General features: G+C 39.5%; 8 protein-coding genes and 1 pseudogene across 11 annotated transcripts in view; all 9 read left to right on the top strand.

Annotated features, from left to right (window-relative positions):
- Positions 1-379: 379 nt before the first annotated feature.
- Positions 380-1,079, top strand: LOC9314280 (annotated as a pseudogene).
- LOC9314279 (MATH domain and coiled-coil domain-containing protein At3g58410) lies at positions 1,044-3,697 on the top strand. The gene is made up of 4 exons (XM_002878165.2): positions 1,044-1,740; positions 1,824-1,981; positions 2,134-2,858; positions 2,955-3,697. Exons 1-4 carry the CDS (start codon positions 1,586-1,588, stop codon positions 3,360-3,362), a joined length of 1,446 nt encoding a protein of 481 aa, XP_002878211.2. The 5' UTR covers positions 1,044-1,585; the 3' UTR covers positions 3,363-3,697.
- Positions 3,698-3,790: 93 nt separating this feature from the next.
- On the top strand, positions 3,791-4,969 carry LOC9314278 (putative cysteine-rich repeat secretory protein 61). The gene is made up of 2 exons (XM_002878164.2): positions 3,791-4,216; positions 4,361-4,969. The coding sequence occupies exons 1-2, from the start codon at positions 3,878-3,880 to the stop codon at positions 4,796-4,798; spliced, it is 777 nt and encodes a 258-aa protein (XP_002878210.1). The 5' UTR covers positions 3,791-3,877; the 3' UTR covers positions 4,799-4,969.
- A 380-nt stretch (positions 4,970-5,349) lies between these two features.
- Positions 5,350-6,248, top strand: LOC9314277 (MATH domain and coiled-coil domain-containing protein At3g58280). The gene is made up of 2 exons (XM_021024954.1): positions 5,350-5,625; positions 5,709-6,248. The coding sequence occupies exons 1-2, from the start codon at positions 5,485-5,487 to the stop codon at positions 6,015-6,017; spliced, it is 450 nt and encodes a 149-aa protein (XP_020880613.1). The 5' UTR covers positions 5,350-5,484; the 3' UTR covers positions 6,018-6,248.
- Positions 6,249-6,602: 354 nt separating this feature from the next.
- LOC9314276 (MATH domain and coiled-coil domain-containing protein At3g58280) lies at positions 6,603-8,213 on the top strand. Its single transcript, XM_002878162.2, has 4 exons — positions 6,603-7,029; positions 7,145-7,299; positions 7,510-7,784; positions 7,869-8,213. Exons 1-4 carry the CDS (start codon positions 6,911-6,913, stop codon positions 8,136-8,138), a joined length of 819 nt encoding a protein of 272 aa, XP_002878208.1. The 5' UTR covers positions 6,603-6,910; the 3' UTR covers positions 8,139-8,213.
- A 443-nt stretch (positions 8,214-8,656) lies between these two features.
- Positions 8,657-10,163, top strand: LOC9314275 (MATH domain and coiled-coil domain-containing protein At3g58280). The gene is given in 4 exon segments (XM_021024926.1): positions 8,657-8,974; positions 9,080-9,234; positions 9,346-9,608; positions 9,680-10,163. Coding segments are annotated over 4 exon segments (900 nt in total). The 5' UTR covers positions 8,657-8,873; the 3' UTR covers positions 10,061-10,163.
- Positions 10,164-10,990: 827 nt separating this feature from the next.
- On the top strand, positions 10,991-13,181 carry LOC9314274 (MATH domain and coiled-coil domain-containing protein At3g58270). 3 transcript variants are annotated; one of them, XM_021024912.1, is made up of 5 exons: positions 10,991-11,180; positions 11,356-11,468; positions 11,555-11,712; positions 11,921-12,273; positions 12,532-13,181. In XM_021024912.1, exons 1-5 carry the CDS (start codon positions 11,178-11,180, stop codon positions 12,934-12,936), a joined length of 1,032 nt encoding a protein of 343 aa, XP_020880571.1. In that variant the 5' UTR covers positions 10,991-11,177; the 3' UTR covers positions 12,937-13,181. The 3 variants fall into 3 exon arrangements, with proteins under 3 accessions (XP_020880571.1, XP_020880572.1, XP_020880570.1); XM_021024913.1 differs by having other exon boundaries at positions 10,993-11,118; positions 11,915-12,273; XM_021024911.1 differs by having other exon boundaries at positions 10,993-11,180; positions 11,915-12,273.
- Positions 13,182-14,491: 1,310 nt separating this feature from the next.
- Positions 14,492-16,245, top strand: LOC9314272 (MATH domain and coiled-coil domain-containing protein At3g58280). Its single transcript, XM_002878158.2, has 4 exons — positions 14,492-14,741; positions 14,821-14,990; positions 15,507-15,769; positions 15,842-16,245. Exons 1-4 carry the CDS (start codon positions 14,635-14,637, stop codon positions 16,220-16,222), a joined length of 921 nt encoding a protein of 306 aa, XP_002878204.1. The 5' UTR covers positions 14,492-14,634; the 3' UTR covers positions 16,223-16,245.
- Positions 16,246-17,604: 1,359 nt separating this feature from the next.
- Positions 17,605-23,255, top strand: part of LOC9314271 (MATH domain and coiled-coil domain-containing protein At3g58270) — a 13,043-nt gene continuing 7,392 nt past the window's right edge. Inside the window, exon 1 of one of the 2 annotated variants that reach the window (XM_021024919.1) lies at positions 17,605-17,696. The gene's annotated coding sequence lies outside the window, so the exon portion shown is untranslated. The remainder of the gene's footprint in view (positions 17,697-23,255) is intronic. The other variant, XM_002878157.2, reaches the window with a different exon arrangement.

Here is a 23,255-nt window from a genome sequence, read left to right as displayed (position 1 = left end):
AAGCATGATTTACTTAACAAAACTGCTAGCAACAAATTTTCTTTTGATTCGAAGATAATTTGCATATGAATGATTCCGTTTTAGGGTTTTTCTTTGACAAAAAAAAAGTGTTTTTTTTGCCTTGTTTCTGTAATTTTTTTTTCTCCTGATCTCAACACACGAAGAGTCGCTACCAAACAAGCGGCTCAACTTGATGATGCAATTTAATATCCATCTATTCGCTGGTTACCAATATTGATTTATTCGTAATTATCCCAAAAGAATATCAAGTCACGATGAGTTTCTTAAAACATGTTACTACTAATTAAGAATGCCTGCATTTTCTTTATATATGTATCTGTTGTGGCGAAGTTTAAACACTGATTCTCTGATTTATCCAACTCTGCAGTTTCTAGGCTGAGAGATTCCCATCGAATAAATGTTGAGAGAAAATAGTTGCGAGGTTAGCGATAGTGAAGATGGTGATTTTTCTCCAAATCAAGATTCTTCGTCAGAAGATGAAGAAACTGTTGAAGTCAATGGGTTTCAGGTTCTTCCTTCACAAGTAAGCACGAAATTATTCAACTCTCTGTTCTCAATTTTTAAGATAATTCGATTTGACCTTTTGTGGTTTACATTTTTCTGGTTATTCACAGGAAACTTTGGTCAGTGAAATGTTTAAAAAGCATCCAGATCTCACTTCAAACTTTGATTTAAAGAATCAACAACTTAAGAATGCTTACATGGATGTCCTCCTCGACCTAAATGAGACATTATCCCAGTCGACAAAAAAGCTTTCCTTGGTAGACCTAGACAAAGCAGAGAGTACGCTTTTTGATCTTACTAGAGCAGGCTTGAAAGTGTGTTGGTTGCGTCAGAAGTTGGATGAAGCTTACGTGAAGAAGGAGAAACAGAGAGTTAGTGGTGCGCGGATCAGAGAACTCGAGGAACAGGTCAAGAAGCGAAAGCTTACTTTGTCCGATTTGGAAACCGACCTTAAGAAAGAGAAAGCTGCGGCTTTGAACTTTTCTTTTGAATAAAGGAAGTCTTTAGTCTTTATTTTAGTTTCGGCAATTTCCTTTCCGTTGCAGACTTTTTAGGTTTTATCTTGGATACTTGTGAATCAAGTATCAAATAAGTTGAAGGGTTTAACTTGTTTTATTTTGAATATGCGTATTTTATATGAATGATCTAAGCATCTTAATTACTTAATCGATATTTATTTGTTTTGAATATGGTCTTTATTTATTTGTTTAGATCTATTTATTTATTTATTGGATCTATTTATTTATTTTGAATATGGTCTTTATTTTAAAAAGCTAAAAGTATATATACTTCCAACCGTAAACCCTAGCGACTCGCCAACAAACTTTCAAGAGGTAGAGATCCACTACGGATCAGCATATTTCTCTAGTAGCGATTACAACAGAGATATCGTCCAATATCTCTCTCTTACTCTCTCTGTGGCTAGCGATTTCTAAATCTACTTCTCTAAAACCCTAAACCCTACTAGACTCGGATTCAAAGCACCTTCGTGTGTGAATCTATCACCGGAGACTGCGATTGATATATTGGATTACGAACTTGCTTATCCGATTCAGTTTCTATGGTTTTCTTTTGTCATCCGCCGTTTCCAAACGTTTCAACAAGAATAATGAGCAAGCAAAAGGAGACAAGATTCAGTTGGGTTTTGAAAAATTTCTGTTCTTTGCAACATAACAATTGCTACTCTCGCACCTTCGCAGCAGCTGACTGCAATTGGTAAATAAAGAAACGATTACAAACACTTTCGTCTTTTTTTTTTTTTTTGGTAAAAGATTGGATTTTGTTTTTATTTTGTGCAGGCGTCTTCTTGCTTGTTACAATAAAGATAGGAATGGTTACTTGTCCTTGTATCTAGAACTTGCGGATCCTGCATCTTTGCCATTAGGATGGAGAAGACAAGTGAAATTTCGTCTTACTCTTGTGAATAAGCTTCACAAACAATCCACCAGAGTATTAGGTGATTAATTTTTTAACTTATACGCTCCTTGTTTCAGTTTTTGTGGCCTGAAAGGAGAATATATGTCTCTGTTTTAATCTCTTATGGTTAGGATCACTTGATGTGACTTAACATTTTTTTTCCAATTATGTTTGTGGATATATATATCGCAGAAGGGCAACGCTGGTTTGATGCAAATAATTATGGTTCGGGCTTTAATGAGTTTTTGCCCCTTTATAAACTTCATGCTAGAGGTAATGGATTCCTCGTGAGAAACAAACTCATTATTGTCGCTGAGGTACAGATTCTTCCAGCTATTGGTGTACCAAAGGATACTGTGAAGATAACAGAACCTCTCAGCTGCAGAGAAGGAAATCAAGCTACTGATGCATCTGAAGAGGATTTGGATGATGATGATGAATCTGAAGAGGGTTTAGATGATGATGATGAATCTGAAGAAGATTTGGATGATGATGATGATGCATCTCAAGAAGATTCGGATGATGATGATGATGATGCATCATCTCCTGTTTCTGATGATGGAGGTCAGGAAATATGTCCCTTGAACCAACTGAATGCCTGGAATAAAGCTTCTCGTTCAGTAGGAAACCGTGGTATGAATTGTAACAATGTGGTAGTTTCCGATGCGGATACTGATGATGCCGCGAAAGAAGATCTGTTTGACGATGGTACAGTTGAAGAGGATCCGGATGATGATGCTTCATCTCTCCACCAATTGAAGTCCATGGTGGACACCTCGAAGACAGTACAAAATGGTGGTACAGGGTGTAACAATAAGGCACCTATTTTTGATACGTGGATTAATGATTTTCTAAAAGAGATTCTACCAGCAAAGGAAACCATGGATGTCAATGGTTTTCAGGTTCTTACTTCACAGGTAAGAACACAATCTAACCCTTTTTCTAAAGAAAACTTATCATAAGTAATCTCAAAATCTTGGTTCCCATTTCGTTTATGTTGTTCTTTCTTGCAGGTACAATCAGTGAGGCAGATCTTCAAAAGACACCCAGACACAGCAATAGGTTTCCGTCCAAAGAACCAACAGATCAGGAAAGCATACATGGATGCACTTCTTAGGCTCATTGAGACACTGTGCCAGTCTCCAGAGAAGCTCTCTGATGATGATCTGAGTAATGCTGACGAGACACTTGATGATCTGATTGATGTTGGCTTTAAACTGGATTGGCTGAAGACGAAGCTGAATGAGGTCTCTGAAAAGAAGAAGATGGGGCAGAGTAGTGTGGCTCGGCTAGGAACAATGGAGGAAGAGTTGCAGAAGCTGAAGCACATGGTCTTGGATTTTGAAGCTCAGCTGCAGAAGGAAAAGGCCAAGGTATTGGCTGCGAGAGCTCCTTTTTCGTTCAAAGATGTTGTTTACTGATTTTGCATGATCCTTATCTAGGTGCTAATTAGTAGTGGAACTGAAACAGCTTAACGATGAAACCTGAATGTTTGGCAATATTTTCCTATCATTTTTTGCATATCATACAGAGATATCCAAATGCTTAAACGTTGGAATCGGTATTTAGTTGCCAAGTCAAACTCTGTCTACATAATGAAGAACAAACCATTAGACGCTATTTATCGTATGTAACTAATACTGAAAAACATAGGTCCAAATTTTTTCTATCACCGTACTATTTATAATTAATAAAAGTTTAAACTCAGTCAAATCTTTAAATTTTGACTTTTTCATCGGCCTTTCACTAGCCGCATATACCAAGTCACATCTCCTAACTCTTCTCCCGTGTCCGTTACAGAACCCAAAAACATTTCTTTTAAAGCAACCGAATTTTTGGAATGTTACAAAAAAAAAGTCGTTTTGACATAAGCATTTCATCTAGTAACTAATATAAAGCCAAATCAGCTATTAAGCATTCTTCTGCGTAAAAAACAATGTCTTCATCCTCCGTATCAAAACGCATCGTTTTGGTCCTTAACTTGGCCGTGGTAGCCACACAAGTCCTCCCTATACGCAGCGTCTCGTCCATGAACAAGACTAACGCGTATCTATACCACAAATGCTCTGAAATTGAAGGGAAATACAAGCCGAAGAGCCCGTACGAAGAAAACCTTAACTTTATCATCAATGACATGTATAAAGACACTTTTGTAAGAGGTTTCGTCTACGCCTATCATGGTGACGATCCCAATACCGTCTATATCTTGCTCCAATGCCGGGGTGACTCCTACGGCCCAAAGTGTGGCTCCTGCCTCACTACCGCCTCCTCGGAGGTAACGTTACACACACGTCAATATTTTGGTTTTCAAAAATAACACCAAATCTTTAGTGCATGTACAAAATCTATATATCATACGTAAATTATTGTGTGCGAGTGTAAAGTTTGTTTTTATTTGCTATGAATATGAATATGACAGCTACGTAGAAGATGTCCGATGAACAAGGCGGGAATAGTATGGTTTGACAAATGTCTTCTCAAGTTTTCTCCAACCGCTTTCTTCGAGAAGATCGATGACAAGAACAAGTTCTATATGTACAGCACAAAGAAAGTAAGCGATCCGGCGTCGTTCAATGCGAAGACAAAGGCTCTACTAACTGAGCTGACCACGAAAGCTACTCGTAGATCAGATAAGTTATTGTTGTACGAGACGGGGGAGATGAAACTTGGGAAGATGAAGCTGTACGGAATGGTGCAGTGTACACGGGACCTATGGTTTACGGTTTGTAAGACGTGTTTGGATAAGATTATTGGGGAGCTTCCTAAATGTTGTGATGGTAAAGAAGGAGGGAGAGTTGTGAGTGGGAGTTGTAACTTTAGGTATGAGATTTACCCTTTTCTTGACACTGTTCGATGAGATCTCCAAATTTTGTTTGTTTGTCAACCGGAAAGCTCCATATATAGTATAAAAAGGGGTTGATTGGTGACCATATCAGTAAACAGCAGGAAGTTCAATAAATGAAAATATAGGGCTGTAAATGGGCAAAAATACTTACACAACACATAAATTTGAAGACTTACTCACATTTATGGACAACCTTTTTGAATACTTACGCAACAAATCTATTTGTGTTCGATTTCAGAAAATATAGAGTAAAAAATACAAATCGAATTTCTCTTTCTCAAAAGTTGAATTCCAAGAAATTATAAATGCATTTGAATTCGGTTATGTTTGATTTTGTGTATATTCTTATATCGTGTGTAGGCTCATGTTGTGTAGAGTTTATTGGGGTTAGTTGATTACTCTCCTCTAGGTTCCTTTAAGCATTAGGTTTCTTGCTGTAAAAGTAATGTCTTTAAGTGTGACACACGGCAAAAAAAGTGGCTCTATTGGATGTACAACATTAATATCGATTGGTTGTTTAATTTTACCATTTATAAATTTGCAATTTATGACAAGAGTGCATTTTCTTAATATCACTATCTTAACTCCACAAATATAAATATCCTCTCTGGTCAATATTCCTAGCTACAACAACACTGAAGTTTAATTAATCCCCAGCTATTCAGTTTTGAAATTGAGATATATTCGCTTCGTAATCAATGGTGAGGAAGACAGAGAGTAGTGAATCTAGCGATGATGAACAGAGATACTCGTCTTCATCTGAAGAATGGTCGGAGGACTCCTCAGAAGATGTTAATGAAATTGTTGAAGTCAATGGGTTTCAAATTCTTGATTCGCAGGTAATAAAGCATGACATTGTACAAATAAAACTCTTATTTCAATTTGAGTGTAGGAAAAGGTTTTGACCTTTCTTGTTTCACAGGTAAGCCAAGTGAATGCAATCTTTGAAAAACATCCAGACATTGCATCAGATTTCAGTTTAAAGAACCAACAGCTCAAAAATGCTTACATGGGTGTTCTTCTCGACCTAATCATGACACTGTGCCAATCGCCTAAGGAGCTCACGATGAACGATCTAAACAAAGCAGACCGCACGATTTTGGATCTGACAAAAGCTGGCTTGAGGTTGCATTGGTTGCGTCAGAAACTGGACGAAGCTTTCTTGAAGAAGGAGAAAAAAAGAGCCATTGGGGCACGGATCAGAGAACTTGAGGAACAAGTCAAGAAATGAAAGCTGAATTTATCGGATTTAGAATCTGATCTAAAGAAACAGAAAGCTGCGGCTTTGGCTGCTGAAACTCCGTTTGATTTCAGCGATGTTGTTTGATATCACTAATTGATGGATTTGTGTGAAGTATTCCTCTGTTTCTTGTTCTGTTTTAACTTTCCTTATCACTAATTGATGGTTTTATGTGAAGTATTCCTCTGTTTCTTGTTCTGTTTTAACTTTCCTTATCACTAATTGATGGTTGGCTACGTCTAAATCAAGTATCAAATATATAACATTTTTTACATAACAAATCAGAAACAGAGTATTTGAGCCAAATAAACTTAATAAGAAGAAACAGAGTGATTGGAAAGTCAATACATGCTTTAATTTGGCATACGTTACTGCTATGTAAAAATAAGCTTATTGTTAATCTATACAAAAATCAAGGTCTTTTCATTTAACTAAAAAGTTTCGTTCTATTTTTAAGGGTTTGAGAATTTTTTTAATTTTTTTTTTGTTAAAGGGGTTTTAGGATTTATTCCAACTTATACGCTAAGAAAATCTATAGATGAATGTAGTTTGTTCGAAAATTTCTCAATTCTATCTAACAATATCTGTTACCAAAAAAAAAAGCTAGATATATTTTCCTTTATATATGATTTTACGTTAGGTTACGCTTAAAAAGTTTGTTTTCATAGCTTCTTCGTCTCCGTTCCTTTTCTACAAAATCCTTTAGTCTATTCCAATTCATATCGTGGTAACTGTTAAAAGAATTGTGCTCGATTTTCAAAATTTCTTGGGAGTGGAATCTTAGTTTGTAATTTTTTCTTCTATTTTATACCTCGAACGTGATTAGGGTTTTACAAAATTTGAGTTTTAAAAGTGTTTTGTCTTCTTGCGAACGAGGAATCTTCATGACATCAATAATGAACCCATGTGATAAGAAGTTTGTTTGGGTTATAAAGAATTTTTCCTCTTTACAATTACAAGATTGTTATGTTTCTGTTCCAGTTCTGATCCGTGACGTCAAATGGTAAAAATACAATATCTTTTTCTTTCCAATGTCTCGTCGAAGATTGTTAACATCTATATAAAGTTTTGGTGATTCTTTTCTTTTGGGTTGTTTATTTTCTTTTTAATTCTGGCAGGCGTCTTTTTGCCTATCCGGAGGAAAATAATGGTGATCACTTGTCTCTGTATCTGGAAGTTGATTTCGAATCAATGCCTTGTGGATGGAGACAATATACACAATTTCGTTTTACGGTAGTTAATCAAATTTCAGAGCATTTATCCGTAAAGAGAGGTAAATATTTCTAGCTTTTGATTAGTTTTATGCATGGTAGAAACAGCGGAAACACGTTTTTAAATTGAATAAGTGAATACTTTTCATCACTAATGTCATTTTGATAGTAGCAATTTGATGTTCCAATCCACAGGCAAGATTTTAGTTGATGTAGTAGTGCTTTAACTATTCTATGTTGATTAACCAATTAATGGAGTGGAAATGCTGCAGAAGGACGAAAGTGGTTTGATAAGAAAGCTCCGGAATGGGGTTGGGAAGACATGATTTCTCTAACAAAGCTTAATGATATAAATAGTGGGTTCTTGGTGAACGGAGAGCTCATGATTGTTGCTGAAGTAGAAACTTTTGAAGCTATTAGCACATCACAAGTTGCAGGGACTAGTGTTGATAGTGAATGGACACTTCTTGACTATTACGCTTCATCTGAAGAGGACAAGGATGATGTAACTGTTGTAATCAAGGGCTTTCATGTTCTTGATTCGCAAGTAATAAAGCTTGACAATGATTTCAACTCTTGTTTCAATATTTTGGACAAGCTGATATGATCTTTGTTTACACTGTCTTCACAGGTTTATCAAGTGAAGGAAACCTTTGAGAAACATCCAGATCTCGCATCGAATTTGATTTTAAAGAATCAAAATCTCAAGAATATTTACATGGGTTTTCTTCTTGACTTAATCAAGACATTGAGCAAGTCACCTAAGGAACTCACTGAGGACGACTTAAACTTCGCTGACAGTACGCTTTCTGATCTGACAAAAGCAGGCTTCATGTTGGATTGGTTGCGTCAGAAGTTGGATAGGGCTTTGGAGAAACAAATAGCTTGTGACGCAGGCTAATGTACTTGTAAGATTAAAAGTCTTAGGTCGGAATTTCTTTGCTTTTAAAATTCTCAATGTGGAAGGTAGCTATTACATCACTATTTATTCATCGCAATTTATAGCTGCACATACATTGTTGTTGAGCTTTTTAATGAACAAACCAAGTCCATAGTACAACACACTTGGCGTCTCTAAGTGGAGTATCATTGCGCTTTGCTTTTGCATTGTGCTTTCCATGGTCACACCCTTGGTTACGCTAGGTGGAAGAAGCTGATATATTGGCTCATAATCACTCTCTCTTGGATTTTTATCTTTTTGACGACAGTAAAAAATAAACACACATGAAAAAGTGATAATGTAGTTTTAATTAATCTTTTTTATAAAGAGTATAGTATATGCGAATACAATAACTCACATACGTACATAATCGTAGATATATCTCAACTCCAAATTTTAAAAAAAAATACCACTTAAAATTTTAAACACATTATCCTTTCTCAATTAGGGAAAAAAAATTCCTTTCGCAAATAGGAAAAAAAAACCTTGATTAAAACCGGTGACCTTAAAGAACCGAATAAAATATAACCATCATCCATCAACAGTAGACGCAACCTCAATTTCCTCCTTCGCACGATCGTCCACGCATCTTCCGTATAGATAAAGCTTCTTCGTCTCAGTGCGGTGTGATTAGGGTTTTGAATTTGAGTCTTTCAAAAGGGTTTTCTTCTTTTATTGTATCTAGTAGAGTCTTCAATGGCAAATCAAGGTGGTTTAAAGAAGTTTGGTTGGGTGATAAAAGACTAGCGACGTCATTGGTGTTGCTCTGTTCCAATCCTAATCGGTGACTCTTATTGGTACGTAAAATCATAGTTTCCTTTTGTTATTTTTCATATATATATCAAATCATGAATGATCCATATACCGTATTTGGTTATTCTTTCTTTCTTTCTTTCTTGCAGGCGTCTTGTTGCTCATCCCAATGGAAACCCTACTGGTTACTTTTCTCTGTTTCTGGAAGTTAATTTGGAACTATTTCCTTCTGGCTGGAGAAGATACGTGGATTATCAATTCACTATAGTCAATCATATTTCTGGGAACCATTCCTTCAATAAAAGTAAAATCATATGCACTATGGTTGTGAATTGTGATCATGATCACTGGCTATGTCAAATTCATAGTTACGAACTAACATATTCTTGTTATATATATTGAAATATTGTTACAGAAGGATGGGGCTGGTTTGATGAGAACACAAAAGTTTGCGGTTTTAGAGACATGATTCCCGTATTCAACCTTAATAACATTCGTGGTGGATTCTTGTTGAATGGGGAGCTCACGATTATTGCTGAAGTTGAAGTTCATGAAATTATTGACACGTTAAATGCATCACAAGTTGAAGAGTACTTTAGTGATGATTCCTCTGAAGATTTTCAGAACAAAGATAATGTAAATATCGAAGTAAACGGCTTTCAGGTTCTTGATTCGCAGGTAATAAAACTCTTGTTTCAATATTTGAGATAAACTCGATTTGACATTTTTTTTTTTTTTCATCATCACAGGTTGATCAGGTGAATGTAATCTTTGAGAAACATCCAGATCTCACGTCGAATTTCAATTTAAAGAATCAACATATCAAGAATGCTTACATGCATGCTCTTCTTGACCTAATCAAGACACTGTCCAAATCTACTAAGGACCTCACCGTGGAAGACATGAACAAAGCAGACAATACGCTTACTGATCTGGTAAAAGCAGGCTTGAACTTGGATTGGTTGCGTCATAAGTTGGATCAGGCTTTGGAAAAGCAGATAGATTACGACACACGGATCAGAGAACTCGAGAAACAGGTCAAGAAGCGAAAGTTGGCATTGACAGAACTTGAAGCCGACCTGGAGAAAGAGAAAGCTGCAGCTTCAGCTTCATTGATGTTGTTTGATTGAAATTTTAAGATGAAGTTGTGCTTCTTTATTTGAGTTTTCTCCATTATTTAATGAGGAATAGTGTTTCCTACTTCTAGTCTTTCTATTTCAGCTTTCCTTATTTTAATAACTTCCTTTTAGGTATAGATAAAAAAACATGTACATATCCTATTTTTAACTTGAGAAAATTAAGAGATTTGAGTTTCTTGGTGAATAAGTAAGAGTCAAGAAACAAGTGAAGCCTCCTCTGTTTCTGTTCATTTTCTGCTAAGTAATTAATTCATCCTCAACTACGTATTGGTCTCTGATAGCAAATTCGTCTTAATCCGCCTGCGGTTTTGAATATGAAATTTTTTATCAAATTTTGAATACGAATTTTTTCATCAAATATTCATTCAATGTGGAAGAAAGCAGAGAGAAAGTTGTCATGATGAAATATTCATTCAATGTGGAGTCCTAAAAGGAACCTTTCGTTCCAAGAAAGGATATTAGGCTCTCCTAATTGAGACTTTATATTAGAATTCATAGTTTAATATTATCTATAGACCAACATTGAGTGGTCAAAATTCATTTGTAAAACTTCCATAGGCATTAATTAAATATCTTATTTAAAATTTTAAGTCTATGGCAAGTGCTATAAGTTGATTTTGACTTAATAATGACATTTGCTTCTAGTAGCAGGAGTTAGTCGAGTTCTACTTATACCAAGTTTTCATTGTATCCTTCTTTGTCATAATTCCGATGTGGGATTTTTAGCAAGCTTTATTGATGCCGTTTCTAACTTCTCTCAGATACACACCGCGTGCCGTTTAGTGCTTCGCTGGTTGAACAACGTGTCGGTATAACAAAACGTGAACGCTTAAAGATTTTTAGACTGGGCCGGCCTCTTTGGCCCAACACTATGACTTGGAATAAAATGAAACCATCAGTCCAGTCCAGTCCAGTCAGTTCAGTCGGTGCTATCCCAGTGTTCGTTTCGTCGTATCAAAGAAGTTTCCTTTAGAGATTTTTATCTAACGCTTTGCGACCGATTCAGTTTCTGAAGGAATCTGTCTTCGTCTACGCGTTTCTCTAAAAAGGTGAAATTTTTAACAACTGATCTTTATGATTTCGTAATCTCCTGCTCGTTACGTTGATCATGGTAAGCTGTTAAAATTGATGTTTAAGAGTGTCGTCGTACAAATTGATGTTTTAGAGTGTCGTCGTACAAAGTGTTAGAGTCTCTATTAGGGTTTTGTTGCTCGAAATTGTTGCGTGATTCCTCGATTTTTTACAAATCAATCCTAGGGTTTTCACTTCTGGTAGCTTGATTGCAGAGAACAATGGGGAAAGAAGTTGATAACAAGTTCACTTGGGTGATTAAGAATTTCTCCTCTCAGCAATCCACAAAAATTTATTCGGATGAATTCTTCGTCGATGGCTGCAAATGGTAAGAAGTGAAATTGTTTTCTAATGATTTCATCTGTTTAGGTTTTTATTTTCGTGAAATAGAGGATTGACTAAATTTTCTTCAAGGCGTCTTCTGGCCTTTCCTAAAGGAAATGGTGTTGAGAAGTTGTCACTGTATCTGGCCGTTGCTGGTGGTGAATTTTTACCTGATGGATGGAGAAGACACGCAGATATCCACTTAAGTGTAGTGAATCAACTCTCTGAAGAACTCTCTCTAACTAGAGGTGATTGTTTTTCTAGACACTGCTCGTTACTTGATATGCGTTGGAGAATCATTGCAACTGTTTTTTTTCTCAAAATTCTTATATGTTGTATGAGTTGGGTTGGTTTAAGACTAGTTTCAAAGTTTCGTGGCAAGTTTAGAGGCTTTATTTTATGTGAAGTGAAGTCAATGATGAAATGGAATTTATTTCGTTGTTGTTTCAGAAACAGAACATTTGTTTGATGCGAGTACTTGCGACTGGGGTTTTGCATCAATGTTTTCCCTTAAAAAACTTCATGACAAAGATGGTGGTTTCCTGGTTAATGGAGAGCTCAAGATTATTGTCGAGGTATCTGTTCTTGAAGTTATTGGCAAATTAGACGTACCAGAGGAATGTGAAGAGACAACCAAATCTCTAAGCAAGGTTGACGATAATGACGTACCAGAGGAATCTGAAGAGACGACCGAAGCTCTAAGCAAGGTAGTTGAAAATGATGGTGCAGAGTCTAATGATTCGCTCAAGGAAGCTTCATCAGTAAAGGAAAGCATGGATGTCAATGGCTTTCGAGTTCTTCCTTCACAGGTATGAAATCAAGAATGGTGTAGTAATTTCTTAAAAATTCTAACCGACATATGTTCTATTTATGCTTCTCTGTTTTGTGAATTGTTTCTGAAGTAGCAGAAAGCACACTTGTATATTCAGTGAAAACAAGAAATGAAACTGTAAAAGTTTCTTGATACATGTATGATGTATGTATGAGTTGCAGAATATGAGGGAAACTGGAATACTACCCCCTCAATATATTTTTTTCTACTTAATTCATCTTTCTATCACTTTCAGGTGGAAACTGTGAGCTGTATATTTGAAAGACACCCCGACATAGCATCAGAGTTCAGTCCAAAGAATCAGCATCTGAGGTCAGCTTACATGAACGTCCTTCTCAGCCTAATCAAGACTATGTGCCAGTCGACTCAGGAACTTTCCAAGGATGATCTGTCAGACGCAGATGCTGCTCTTGCATACTTGACAGATGCAGGGTTGAATCTAAATTGGTTGGAGGAGAAACTGGAAGAGGTGTCAGAAAAGAAGGAGAACGAGGAAGCTGGTGAGACTCGGGTGCATGAAATAGAGGAAGAGTTGAAGGAGTTGAAGTTGAAGTGCTCAAACCTGGAAGCTCAGCTGGGGAAGGAGAAAGCAAATGTGTCTGTGGCCAGAGCTCCTTTCTCGTTCGATGATGTTGTTTAATGGCTTCAGTATTCAGATTCCTTCTTATAGTTCTGTTTGGTGTGTTAGTCGTCTTGAAACTCTGCAAGATAAGTGGCTTAGGTTGGATGTTTCCGCATTTTGTGGTTCTTGACTCGTTAGGTTTCTTTAATCCAATGTGTTTCTTGTAAAGAAGTAGGTGTGTTTCTTTATCATTGAATTTGACTATTTCTAAATATGAAATATGTAAAATCACCTAAATCTAATCGAATATGTGCCTATCTAAATATATGTAAAATTACCATTAACAAATCTTTGGGGTTAAAAGTATCAAAATATATACTATATGAGGACAATACCTAGACAAATCTCGGTCACTAGATGCAGGGTTTAAGATGGATTGGTTGGAGAAGAAATTGGAGGAAGTAAAGGAAAAGAAGAAGAAAGTGGTGGTTTGTTTGGCTCGGCGGCAAGAAATGGAAGAATTGCTTAAGCCAGTGAAGGAAAAGTGCTTAGACCAGGAAGCTCAGATTGATAAGGAGAAGGCAGAGTTGTTGGCTGCAAGAGCTCCTTTCTCGTTTGATCACTTGAATTTTTAAGTTGACTTGGAGTTTTAGTTTTGATTATTGGTGTTTAATTAGGTCTGTTCGTTTGCGATTTGGTTTCGAAGTTAGAGTCCTCTTTTTGGTTCTGCTCATTTGTGTTTTGATTTGAAAAGGAGAGTCCTCTTTCTTAAAAAATTTCGGAAGGTGACCAAAACTTTTAAAGAAATGTTTAGTAGGTGAGGATTCTCTAGGTGTTTTCTTTAAATCATTGAACTTCTTGATGAAAAACTTATATCCTAACAGAATGAACTTGTGTCCGAACAGAATAATGGCACATGAAAGAGTCGTAACCAAACAGAAGTAGCAATGACGCCTTTAATATCCATCGGTATTAAGTGTTCTTCTTATAGTTTTTCCCTCGGACTATGCGAACAAAGGGCCTGATTTGTCTAGGTGTCTGAGAAACAGAGTGGCACACAAAGATTTATGACATTGTATCAAGACAAGCTGAGCAAAAACTGTAACGATTTCGTGCAATTTACAAAGACACAGAACTTCCTCGTGGCTCTGTGATTTCAACTTCTTTGTCTCTTATTGCAAGTTAATTTCCAAACCATGTACTTCCTGCGCTTCCTTTGTTTCCTTGTTTCTGAAGTTTTGTTGCGTGAAGCTCTGATCTTATCAATGTCGGAAAAAAACAGAGAGTAACTTATTGTGGTCTGTTTATGGGATTATACGTATGAAGAGGTGTGTGAAGGTAATGCAAACGAGGACTACAAATTTTGGAAAAAAAACAAAAGATAATTTGATTATTAGACCAGATAATTAAATGAAAATTAAAAAATTATCCAACCAAAAAAAAATCAAACAATTAATAGCTAAACCAAACCTATTAATACGTGGATTAATAGACTGAGCTTGTGTTTAGAAAAGCCTGTGCAAAGATAAAACCGGAGCAAAAGCCTTCGCGTTCAAATTTAGATGTGCATTTAGGCTAAATCTGCACTTTTGTACTCTAAGGAAGGGGTAAACACTTATCCGTTGTTCGCGTGCTGTTCGAACTTTTGAAGGCTTCATTTTGATAGTAGAATCGTAATCTCTGTTTAGGTTTCGTAGCTCGAGATTGTTTGACTTACTAATTTGAGGTTCATATATGTTCTGGTAGCTTGATTGCCAAGACTCTTCATCTAGATCAATGGGGAAGCAAGTTAATAACACGTTCACTTGGGTGATTAAGAATGTCTCCACTCTGCAAGGTCAGGAAGTTCGTTCTGAAATTTTCGTTGTTGGTGGCTGCAAATGGTAAGAAGAAGAGAATCTGTTTTCTTCTATTTATGTGAAGTTGATGTTCTTGCTGATTCTTTTCTTTTTTGGCTTGTAGGCGTCTTATTGCCTATCCAGAAGTTAACAATGTTGATGGTTACTTGTCTTTGTCTGTGTATCTGGACGTTCCTGATTGTTGTGAGTCTTTGCCTTCTGGATGGAAAAGGCATGCAAAATTTTCCCTAACTATAGTAAATCAAATTTCAGAAGAACTCTCCCAACTGCAAGGTTATTATTTCCTCTAGCTGCATGTAAATAAAGTTTGATACTTTAATATTCAAATTGTATGTTGTGCAATGCAATTGTTTGGACTCTAGAGTTTGGGTGGTTTATGCTGATTCTTTTCCATATATATGAATATATCAAATCATGAATATATATATATATATATATATATATATATATATATATATATCAAATCATGAATGATCCATATATTATATATACCGTATTTGGTTATTCTTTATTTCTTTCTTGCAGGCGTCTTGTTGCTCATCCCAATGGAAACCCTATTGGTTACTTTTCTCTGTTTCTGGAAGTTAATTTGGAACTATTTCCTTGTGGCTGGAGAAGATACGTGGAATATCACTTCACTATAGTCAATCATATTTCTGAGAAATATTCCGTACATAAGTAAAATCATATGCACTATTTGGTTGTGAATTGTGATCATGATCACTGGCTAAGTCAAATTCATAGTTAAGAAGTAACATATTCTTGTTATATGTTGAAATATTGTTACAGAAGGATGGCGCTGGTTTGATGAGAACACAAAGATTTGCGGTTTTAGAGACATGATTCCCGTAGTCAACCTTCATAACATAAATGGTGGGTTCTTGTTGAATGGGGAGCTCACGATTATTGCTGAAGTTGAAGTTCATGAAATTATTGACACGTTAAATGCATCACAAGTTGAAGAGTACTTTAGTGATGATTCCTCTGAAGATTTTCAGAACAAAGATAATGTAAATATCGAAGTAAACGGCTTTCAGGTTCTTGATTCGCAGGTAATAAAACTCTTGTTTCAATATTTGAGATAAACTCGATTTGACATTTTTTCTTCTTCTTCGTCATCATAGGTTGATCAGGTGAATGCAATCTTTGAGAAACATCCAGATCTCACGTCGAATTTCAATTTAAAGAATCAACATATCAAGAATGCTTACATGCATGCTCTTCTTGACCTAATCAAGACACTCTGCAAATCTCCTAAGGACCTCACCGTAGAAGACATGAACAAAGCAGACAATACGCTTACTGATCTGGTAAAAGCAGGCTTGAACTTGGATTGGTTGAGTCATAAGTTGGATCAGGCTTTGGAAAAGCAGATAGATTACGACACACGGATCAGAGAACTCGAGAAACAGGTCAAGAAGCGAAAGCTGGCAGTGACAGAACTTGAAGCCGACCTGGAGAAAGAGAAAGCTGCAGCTTCGGCTTCATTGATATTGTTTGACTAAGATTTTAAGATGAAGTTGTGCTTCTTAATATGAGTCTTCTCCACTATTTAATCAGAAATAGTGTTTTCTACTTCTAGTCTTTTTATTTCAGTTTTCCTCATTTTAATAACTTCCTTTTTAGGTAGAGTTAAGAAACATGTACATACATATCCTATTTTTAACTTGAGAAAATTAAGAGATTTGAGTTTCTTGGTGAATAAGTAAGATCAAGAAACAAGTGACGCCTCCTCTGACGCAACCAATCCAAGTTCAAGCCTGCTTTTATCACCCTAATTCCTAAGTAATTAATTCATCCTCAACTACGTATTGGTCTCTGCTAATTCGTCTTAATCCGCCTGCGGTTTTCAATATGGAAGAATAACAGAGTAAGTGATGATGATGAAACTGTTAAGAGATTATCCAAAAGGACTAATCAAAAGTTCTAATATAATTGTGGAGTCCTAAAAGGTATCAGTGAGAACTCGACCGTTGCAAACCAAGAAACATTCAAGACACAAAACGACGCAGTTTTAACAAAGAAGGAAACTGGGCCACTGGAAATGAAGCCCAAGCCCAATACGCAGCCTTTGAATATTGATCATCAGCAACGGTCATATCCACCTGTGAACAGAGACAAAACTGCAGTCATCGCTCAGCCAAACAAAGCAAAAGCAGGACGTACGGATTCAACGGATTTGATACCTTTGGAGAACAAATTTGAATGCCTTGGATCCGGTGACGACTGTCAAGACTGACAGCTGTCAGCATTAGGGTTTAGACTGCATCACCTTGTATTCATTATAAAAAGGACACTGTGATGTAATGAAAACTTAAGAGGAAATATATGAAAGAGAAGTTCTCAACCGCCTCTATCTATCATTTCTAATTCTGTTCAAAAGGAACCTTTCATTCCAAGAAAGGATATTATGTTTTCCGAATTGAGACTTTATATTAAGATTCATAGCTTAATTTCTATAGACCAACATTTAGTGGTCAAAATTTTATTGTAGAACTTCCATGGACTATTAATAATTTCAAATATTTTATTTAAAAGTTTTTAAGTCTATGGCAAGTTCTACAAGCTGATTTTGACTAAATGATGACATAGATTAGTCCGAGTTTATTGGCAAAAAAAAAAAAGATTAGTCCGAGTTTTGATTGTATCCTTCTTTGGCATATATACCGATGTAGGATTTTTAGCAAGCTTGGTGCCGTTTCTAACTCCTCTCAAATACACACAGTGTGCCGTTTAGTGCTCCGCTTGTTGAACAACGTGTCGGTATAACAAAACGCTAAAAGAGTTTTTTAGATTTTTTTACTGGGCCGGCCTCTTCGGCCCAACTCTATGACATGTACCATTAGTCAAGTCAGGTCAGTGTTCGTCGTATCAAAGAAGTTTCCTTCAGAGCTTTTTTCTTAAGGAATCTCTGTCTTCGTCTGAGAAGGTAAAATCTCTAACCGCTGATCTTTCTCCTCTTTGATTCCTTATACCCTGTTCTGTGGAAGTCGAAACTAACACAATCAAGATTTGTCTAGGGTTTTATTTTAGGGATACGATAATCGTGAATCCTCAAAGAACAACAGAAACGATTGATACCAAAGATGGTGTTCTTGATATTATTAATGAAAAGACGATTTTGATCGTACAAGAGTTTGATCATAAAAGAAAAAGTGTTTGTGCTGTGAGAGCTTTGCGTAGTGTAATTTCTAGAGCGATCTTGCCTCCCCTTTTGCTTGAGCCTTGAGTCTCTTTATATAGGGATGATAAACCGCCTCTCCAGCGATATTCTCGGAAGATTTCCATTTATCTTGAAGTCGGCCAGAATATCGCGGATTAGGACAATTTCCTTATTCTTCGGAGTTTTCCGGAAAATTTCCTGATTTGAGTTGATCCTTCGCGATTCTTCCTTATCATTTCCGAGTTTATCGGAAATGATCCTTCTTTTTCGGAAATGATAACTTGCTTGGAAATGATAACTTTAGAGGAGAATATTTACTAAGTCTTTGCTTCGGGCGATGACGAAGACTTCGCCTCGGAGAACTTGTGCAACCGGCTCGGGGACAAGAGAGGCGTGACCTAGGCTCCCGAGGGAAGGCGGCTCGGGTTCACAGAAAGATCCAGCTCGGGGGGTCTCGACACAAAACGGCTCGGTTTCACGAAGTGAACCGGCTCGGTCACTTGAGGGGAGCCGGCTCGGGTTCACAAGCCTGCTGACAGATCCCGAGCAGACTATGGGTGTTCCCCGAGGTGATCGATGCGATGACCCGAGGCGAGTGGCAATCTGACCCGAGGTGAATGACAGTCCGACCCGAGGTGAATGGCAGTTTGTCCCGAGGCGAATGACAGTTTCCACCGAGGTGTCTTCAGAAGTTCCCTGAGGCGTTCGAAGTTCGGCTCGGTGCTATGGGATGAAATCCGACCCCAACAGTTAGCCCCCCAGCTCGTTGGTTCGAAGAGCGACCGATGAGCTTCACGACTGTTAATCCGAGCCGTTTTAAACCTTGTTCCGAGCCCATCCTTTGAAAATTTCGCGAAGCGTCATTCGGTAATTAGCGTTCTTGACGATTCAAATCTCTTTGACGCTTCATCTTCTCCTAACGCGTGTGACGGTTGAGATTCTACCTCGAGAAGTGGAAGAGTCTTCTGCTGATTCCCGAGACCCGTGCGGATGTGAAGCAATTTAGTGTTGGTCACGCGCTCCCGACGCGCCTGAGATTTGGGCGGATGCGAAACATTATTTAACTGGCATGTACCCGACGCGCCGAAGCAACCTATAAATATCCGACTCTTGCTTCATCTTCTCATTTCGCAATCTGCAAGGAAAATTTCTAAGGTTCGCTTCTTTTCTCTCTGATCTTGATCTCTTTAATTTCCTCTGGCTTTGCTTTATTTTCCGTTATCCCTCCGCCGTGCCAGATCTTAGATTTGGTTTTTCCGATTTCGAATCTTGTTTTTCCGGTTCTTTTTAATTCACCCGAGCCGAAGATGTCACTCTCCGATTCGAGTGATTTGTCCCGAGGCAGAAACATTCCTGTTCACGAAAGGAAGATGGTCTGGAGCAGTCCCTCGGAAGGAGCCGAGGCCAGTTTCACGAATTGCTCCGAGCGGAACTGCGATAGTGAATCGATGTCGTCACCTATGGACCAAGATCCGAGCCGATTCATGGCTCGGGAAGATACAATAGCGAATGTGGCTCGGGATGAGGACCTTCCTGATGACCCCGAGGCGACTTTAATTACGGGGAGAGCGCATCCACCGTCTAAGGACGAAGCTGGGGGCTCCTGTAGGCCAAAGGCGCCCGAGCCGTCTTCGCTCCCTGTAAAGGCCGAGGCGATTTCCTATGATTCCGATGCAGAGGCGAGAATGCTTCAGGCCAGGATGCAGGCGGCTAAGGCTTTGCAGCTGAAGACGAAGCGAGCCAGAAAAGTAAAAAGGCCCGATCCCCCTGGTTCTACGCTATCCACTGAGGACTCTCTCAGAGAATTGAGAGCTCGGTTTGGTTTCAGCGAAGGAGTCACGATGAGGCTTCCGACTCCGAGTGAACGAGCCGATAATCCTCCCGAGGGGTTCTTCACGCTGTACGAGGGATTTTTCAGTTTTTGTTTCCTCTGGTTCCCTCTCCCGAGGCTGATCGTTGAGTATTTGTGGTCATACAAGATTGCGTTGGCCCAGATCTCAACCCGCGGACTGCGGCATCTAATCGGGATTTTAGTTAGGAGTTTCGAGGCGGATAAAGTTTTATCCCTTGGGCATCTAAGGAATTTCCTGGAGGTTCGTCGTAGCCCGGGTCCTTTGGAAAGGTACTACATCTCGCCGAGCAAGAATAAAAAGATCATTGGCGGGTTCCCGAGCAAGGACGAGAAATACACCGATCATTTCTTCTTCGTCGCGATTGACGAGGACTCCGTCCCCGAGGGGTGCCTTGATAAAATTGTTGCGAAATGGGGCACAATCGGTAGTTTACCCGAAGCGTTTTTTTTTTTTTTTTTTTTTTTTTTTTTTTTTTTTTTTATTTTGCGATTTGATCGATTTATTCTAACCGGTTTCGTTTTCGCTTCCAGATCGTAACCCGGCGTTCCTCGAGCTTATCCCCGAAGACCTTCTAGAAATTCACGAGGAGTTAGCTTCGCGGAAGTGCAACTGGACCAAACATTTCACGCTTAAAAGAGTTGAGAAAGCGTTGAGATTACTCCGAGGCGTGTCCTGTTCGTCCTCGTCATCTTCTTCGGATCACAGACTAAGCGGCTACATGGAGATGCAAAAGGCGAAAATGACACTAAGGGAGAAAAAGGCTGCCGAGAGGGAAGCGGCCGAGCAGAAAAGAGCTCTCGAGGCGGCCTTCAGACCTTTGAGCGAGGGGTCCAGAGGGCCCGAGGCGTCCGATCTTCCGGAGGCAGCTGGCAGGCCCGAAGCGGTTAAGAGCCCCGAACGATCTGGGGTTGAACGAGCGGTTGCTTCGGTTCCTCCCGAAGCGGTCGACGATGTCCCAGCTGGGGACCGTGGAGTTCAGGCTCCCGAGGTCGAACACACCGAGGTGGTGGTTGGCTTGGCTGCTGGTAGACAGGCCAAGTCTAAAGGAAAGCGTCCTCGGGGCGAACATTCTGCCGATAGGAGGAAAAGGTCGAAGAGCGACCATGGCAGCTCTCGACCGATCTACAAGGACAAGATGGCTTCGGCCAATCTTGTTGCTTCGTGCGCGTGGCCGTTGCTGACGTCCCCTGAGAATCTGGCCGAGGCGGAGAGATACGCCGAGACTTCGGCTAACTTTCTGAAGGTAATGATTTTTTGTTGAGCCTCTTGTTTTGATTTCTCTTCCGTTCCTAACTTGTTATTTTATCCCCAGGCTTTCTCCTCAATGAACACGCTGGTTCGTTCTTACGAATCGGCGAACCGTCAGCATGAAGTTGCCAACGAGCGGCTTGAAATAGCCCGTGCGGAGTCGGAGAGGAGAATAGCCGAGGCGACTTCGGCGAGAGAAAATGCGGAGGCCCTTGTCGCAGCTGAACAAGAGGCGAGGCGGAAAGAGGCCAAGGAGAACGCTCGAATTCGGCAAAAAGCCGAAGCAGAGGTCGAGCGCCTCAAACGCCTGCTCGCCGAGGAGAAATCTCTTCGGGAGGTCGAGGTAGCTCGAGCCAGGAAAGCTGCGAAAAGGGCGGTTACTGAGGAGTTTGCCAAGCAGATCGGGACGATCGAGGCGAAACTGGAACAGTTTGACCAAGTTGCCGATCGTTATATGTACTTCTCCCAGGCCAAAGCAAACGCCGAGCTGATCGCCGAGCTCGAAGGGGGAAAGTCGATCGAGGATGAGAAGAAGGAGGTAGAGGCATGGAAAGAAGAGTTCGGGGATGCCGAAGCGGAGTATTCTCGGCTTGCGGTTGAACTGCTCAGAACTTTGAAGGTTCCTCCGGTTTTACCCGACTCCGCTCATGATAGCCTCGGAAATAGGTCGGTGGAAGGCGACGTGATCGAGATCGGAGTTACCGATCAAGCAGGAACGTTCCTGGATCCTGCGGCGACGCATGCCGAAGAGCGAGACGAATAAGCCCGAGGCGTCTCTAAAACTCCTTTTTCTTCTGTTTTGTTGTTTGTGAAACTTACGCCTGGATGGCTTTATCCATCTAAATGCATATTTCTTGAATTCGATACCAGTGTTGAGTAATTGGGTTCATGACATGCCTGTCGAGCCGTTTTTAACTTCCCAATAGTATTAACTTCCGAACCGAATTATACACCAATGTCAACGTAATTGGATTTTGGTAAAGGAGTTTCGGCTCCGATGTCAACGTAATTAGGAATAGTGAACCAGTGTTAAGATAACTGGGTTTTTGTAAGTGTGACCACAAAAAGTTAATTTCTCCCGAACCATTTCAACTTCCGAACTGAAAAGTGAAAAAGATCGTTTACCAGTGTTAAGGTAACTGGGCTTTGGTTATATGTGACTAATCTTTATCGGTTGAGACCCGAGCTGATATAGTCGATGCCAGTGCTTAGAAGCGAACTGGGGTACCAGTGTCGAAGTCAACTGGGTTTTCTGAAGACAATTTCTTTATGGCAAGATATCTCCGACCGAATCGTCTCGACTGTTTATATAGCGCGCTGTAACCAAGGAGGTGAAAAGAGCTTTTTTCCGTCCGAGGACATGGCCATCGTCCGAACGAACTTTCAGCTTTATAGGTCGATAAGACGACCGTTAAAATATCCGAGGTGGATAAGATTGACAATCTGAAGAGTAAAAACTTAGAGAATTTGAAAAATTTAGTGGGAGTATATATGCATACGGACCCACTCCCCCCTTTTTTAATTAGGGGGGGTAGCTGAACTCGTCCGAGGACGAGCTGCCTACGGACCCTTTTCAGGGATCAAGCCACCCCGTAGTTCAAGTACATGCGTACCTTAGGTTTTTAGCGGTAATATTTCCTTAGATGCATTGCGTTCCAGGATCTAGGTACCGCTTTGCCGTTCATGTTGATGAGTTCGTAGACGCCGGGACGGACTACCTTTGCGATCGTGTAAGGTCCTTCCCAATTCGCGCCGAGCTTACCTGCGTTCTGCTCGGCGGTATTCTGGAAAACTTTGCGCAGTACGAGCTCTCCTTCGTGGAAGCGGCGATGCTTCACGTGAGAATTATAGTACCGAGCCGTTGCATTCTGATAGTTCTGCATACGGATCAAAGCTGAATCTCTTCTCTCGTCAATTAAGTCCAGCTCGTCCAGCATCATCTGAGTGTTGGAATTTTCCTGCTCGGGGAGAAAACGTCTTCTCAGTCCCGGGATCTCGGCTTCGGTGGGAATCACACACTCCGTGCCGTAGACAAGGGCGAAAGGTGTTTCTCCCGTGGCCCGCCGCGGCGTGGTTCTGTGTGACCATAACACTCCTTCCAATTCGTCGGCCCAGCGGCCTTTCTTCGCGTCGAGGTGTTTTTTTATTCCGTCGAGAATCGTCTTGTTGGCTGCTTCGGCTTGACCGTTTCCCTGAGGGTAGCGAGGCGTAGATTTGCTGAGGCGAATTCCCCATTTCTCGCAGAATCCTTCGAAGCGAGCCGAGATAAACTGC

This window comes from Arabidopsis lyrata, assembly GCF_000004255.2.
Source record: "Arabidopsis lyrata subsp. lyrata unplaced genomic scaffold ARALYscaffold_5, whole genome shotgun sequence".
Classification (NCBI taxonomy): Eukaryota; Viridiplantae; Streptophyta; class Magnoliopsida; order Brassicales; family Brassicaceae; genus Arabidopsis; species Arabidopsis lyrata.
This window is presented reverse-complemented; position numbering and strand designations above follow the sequence as displayed.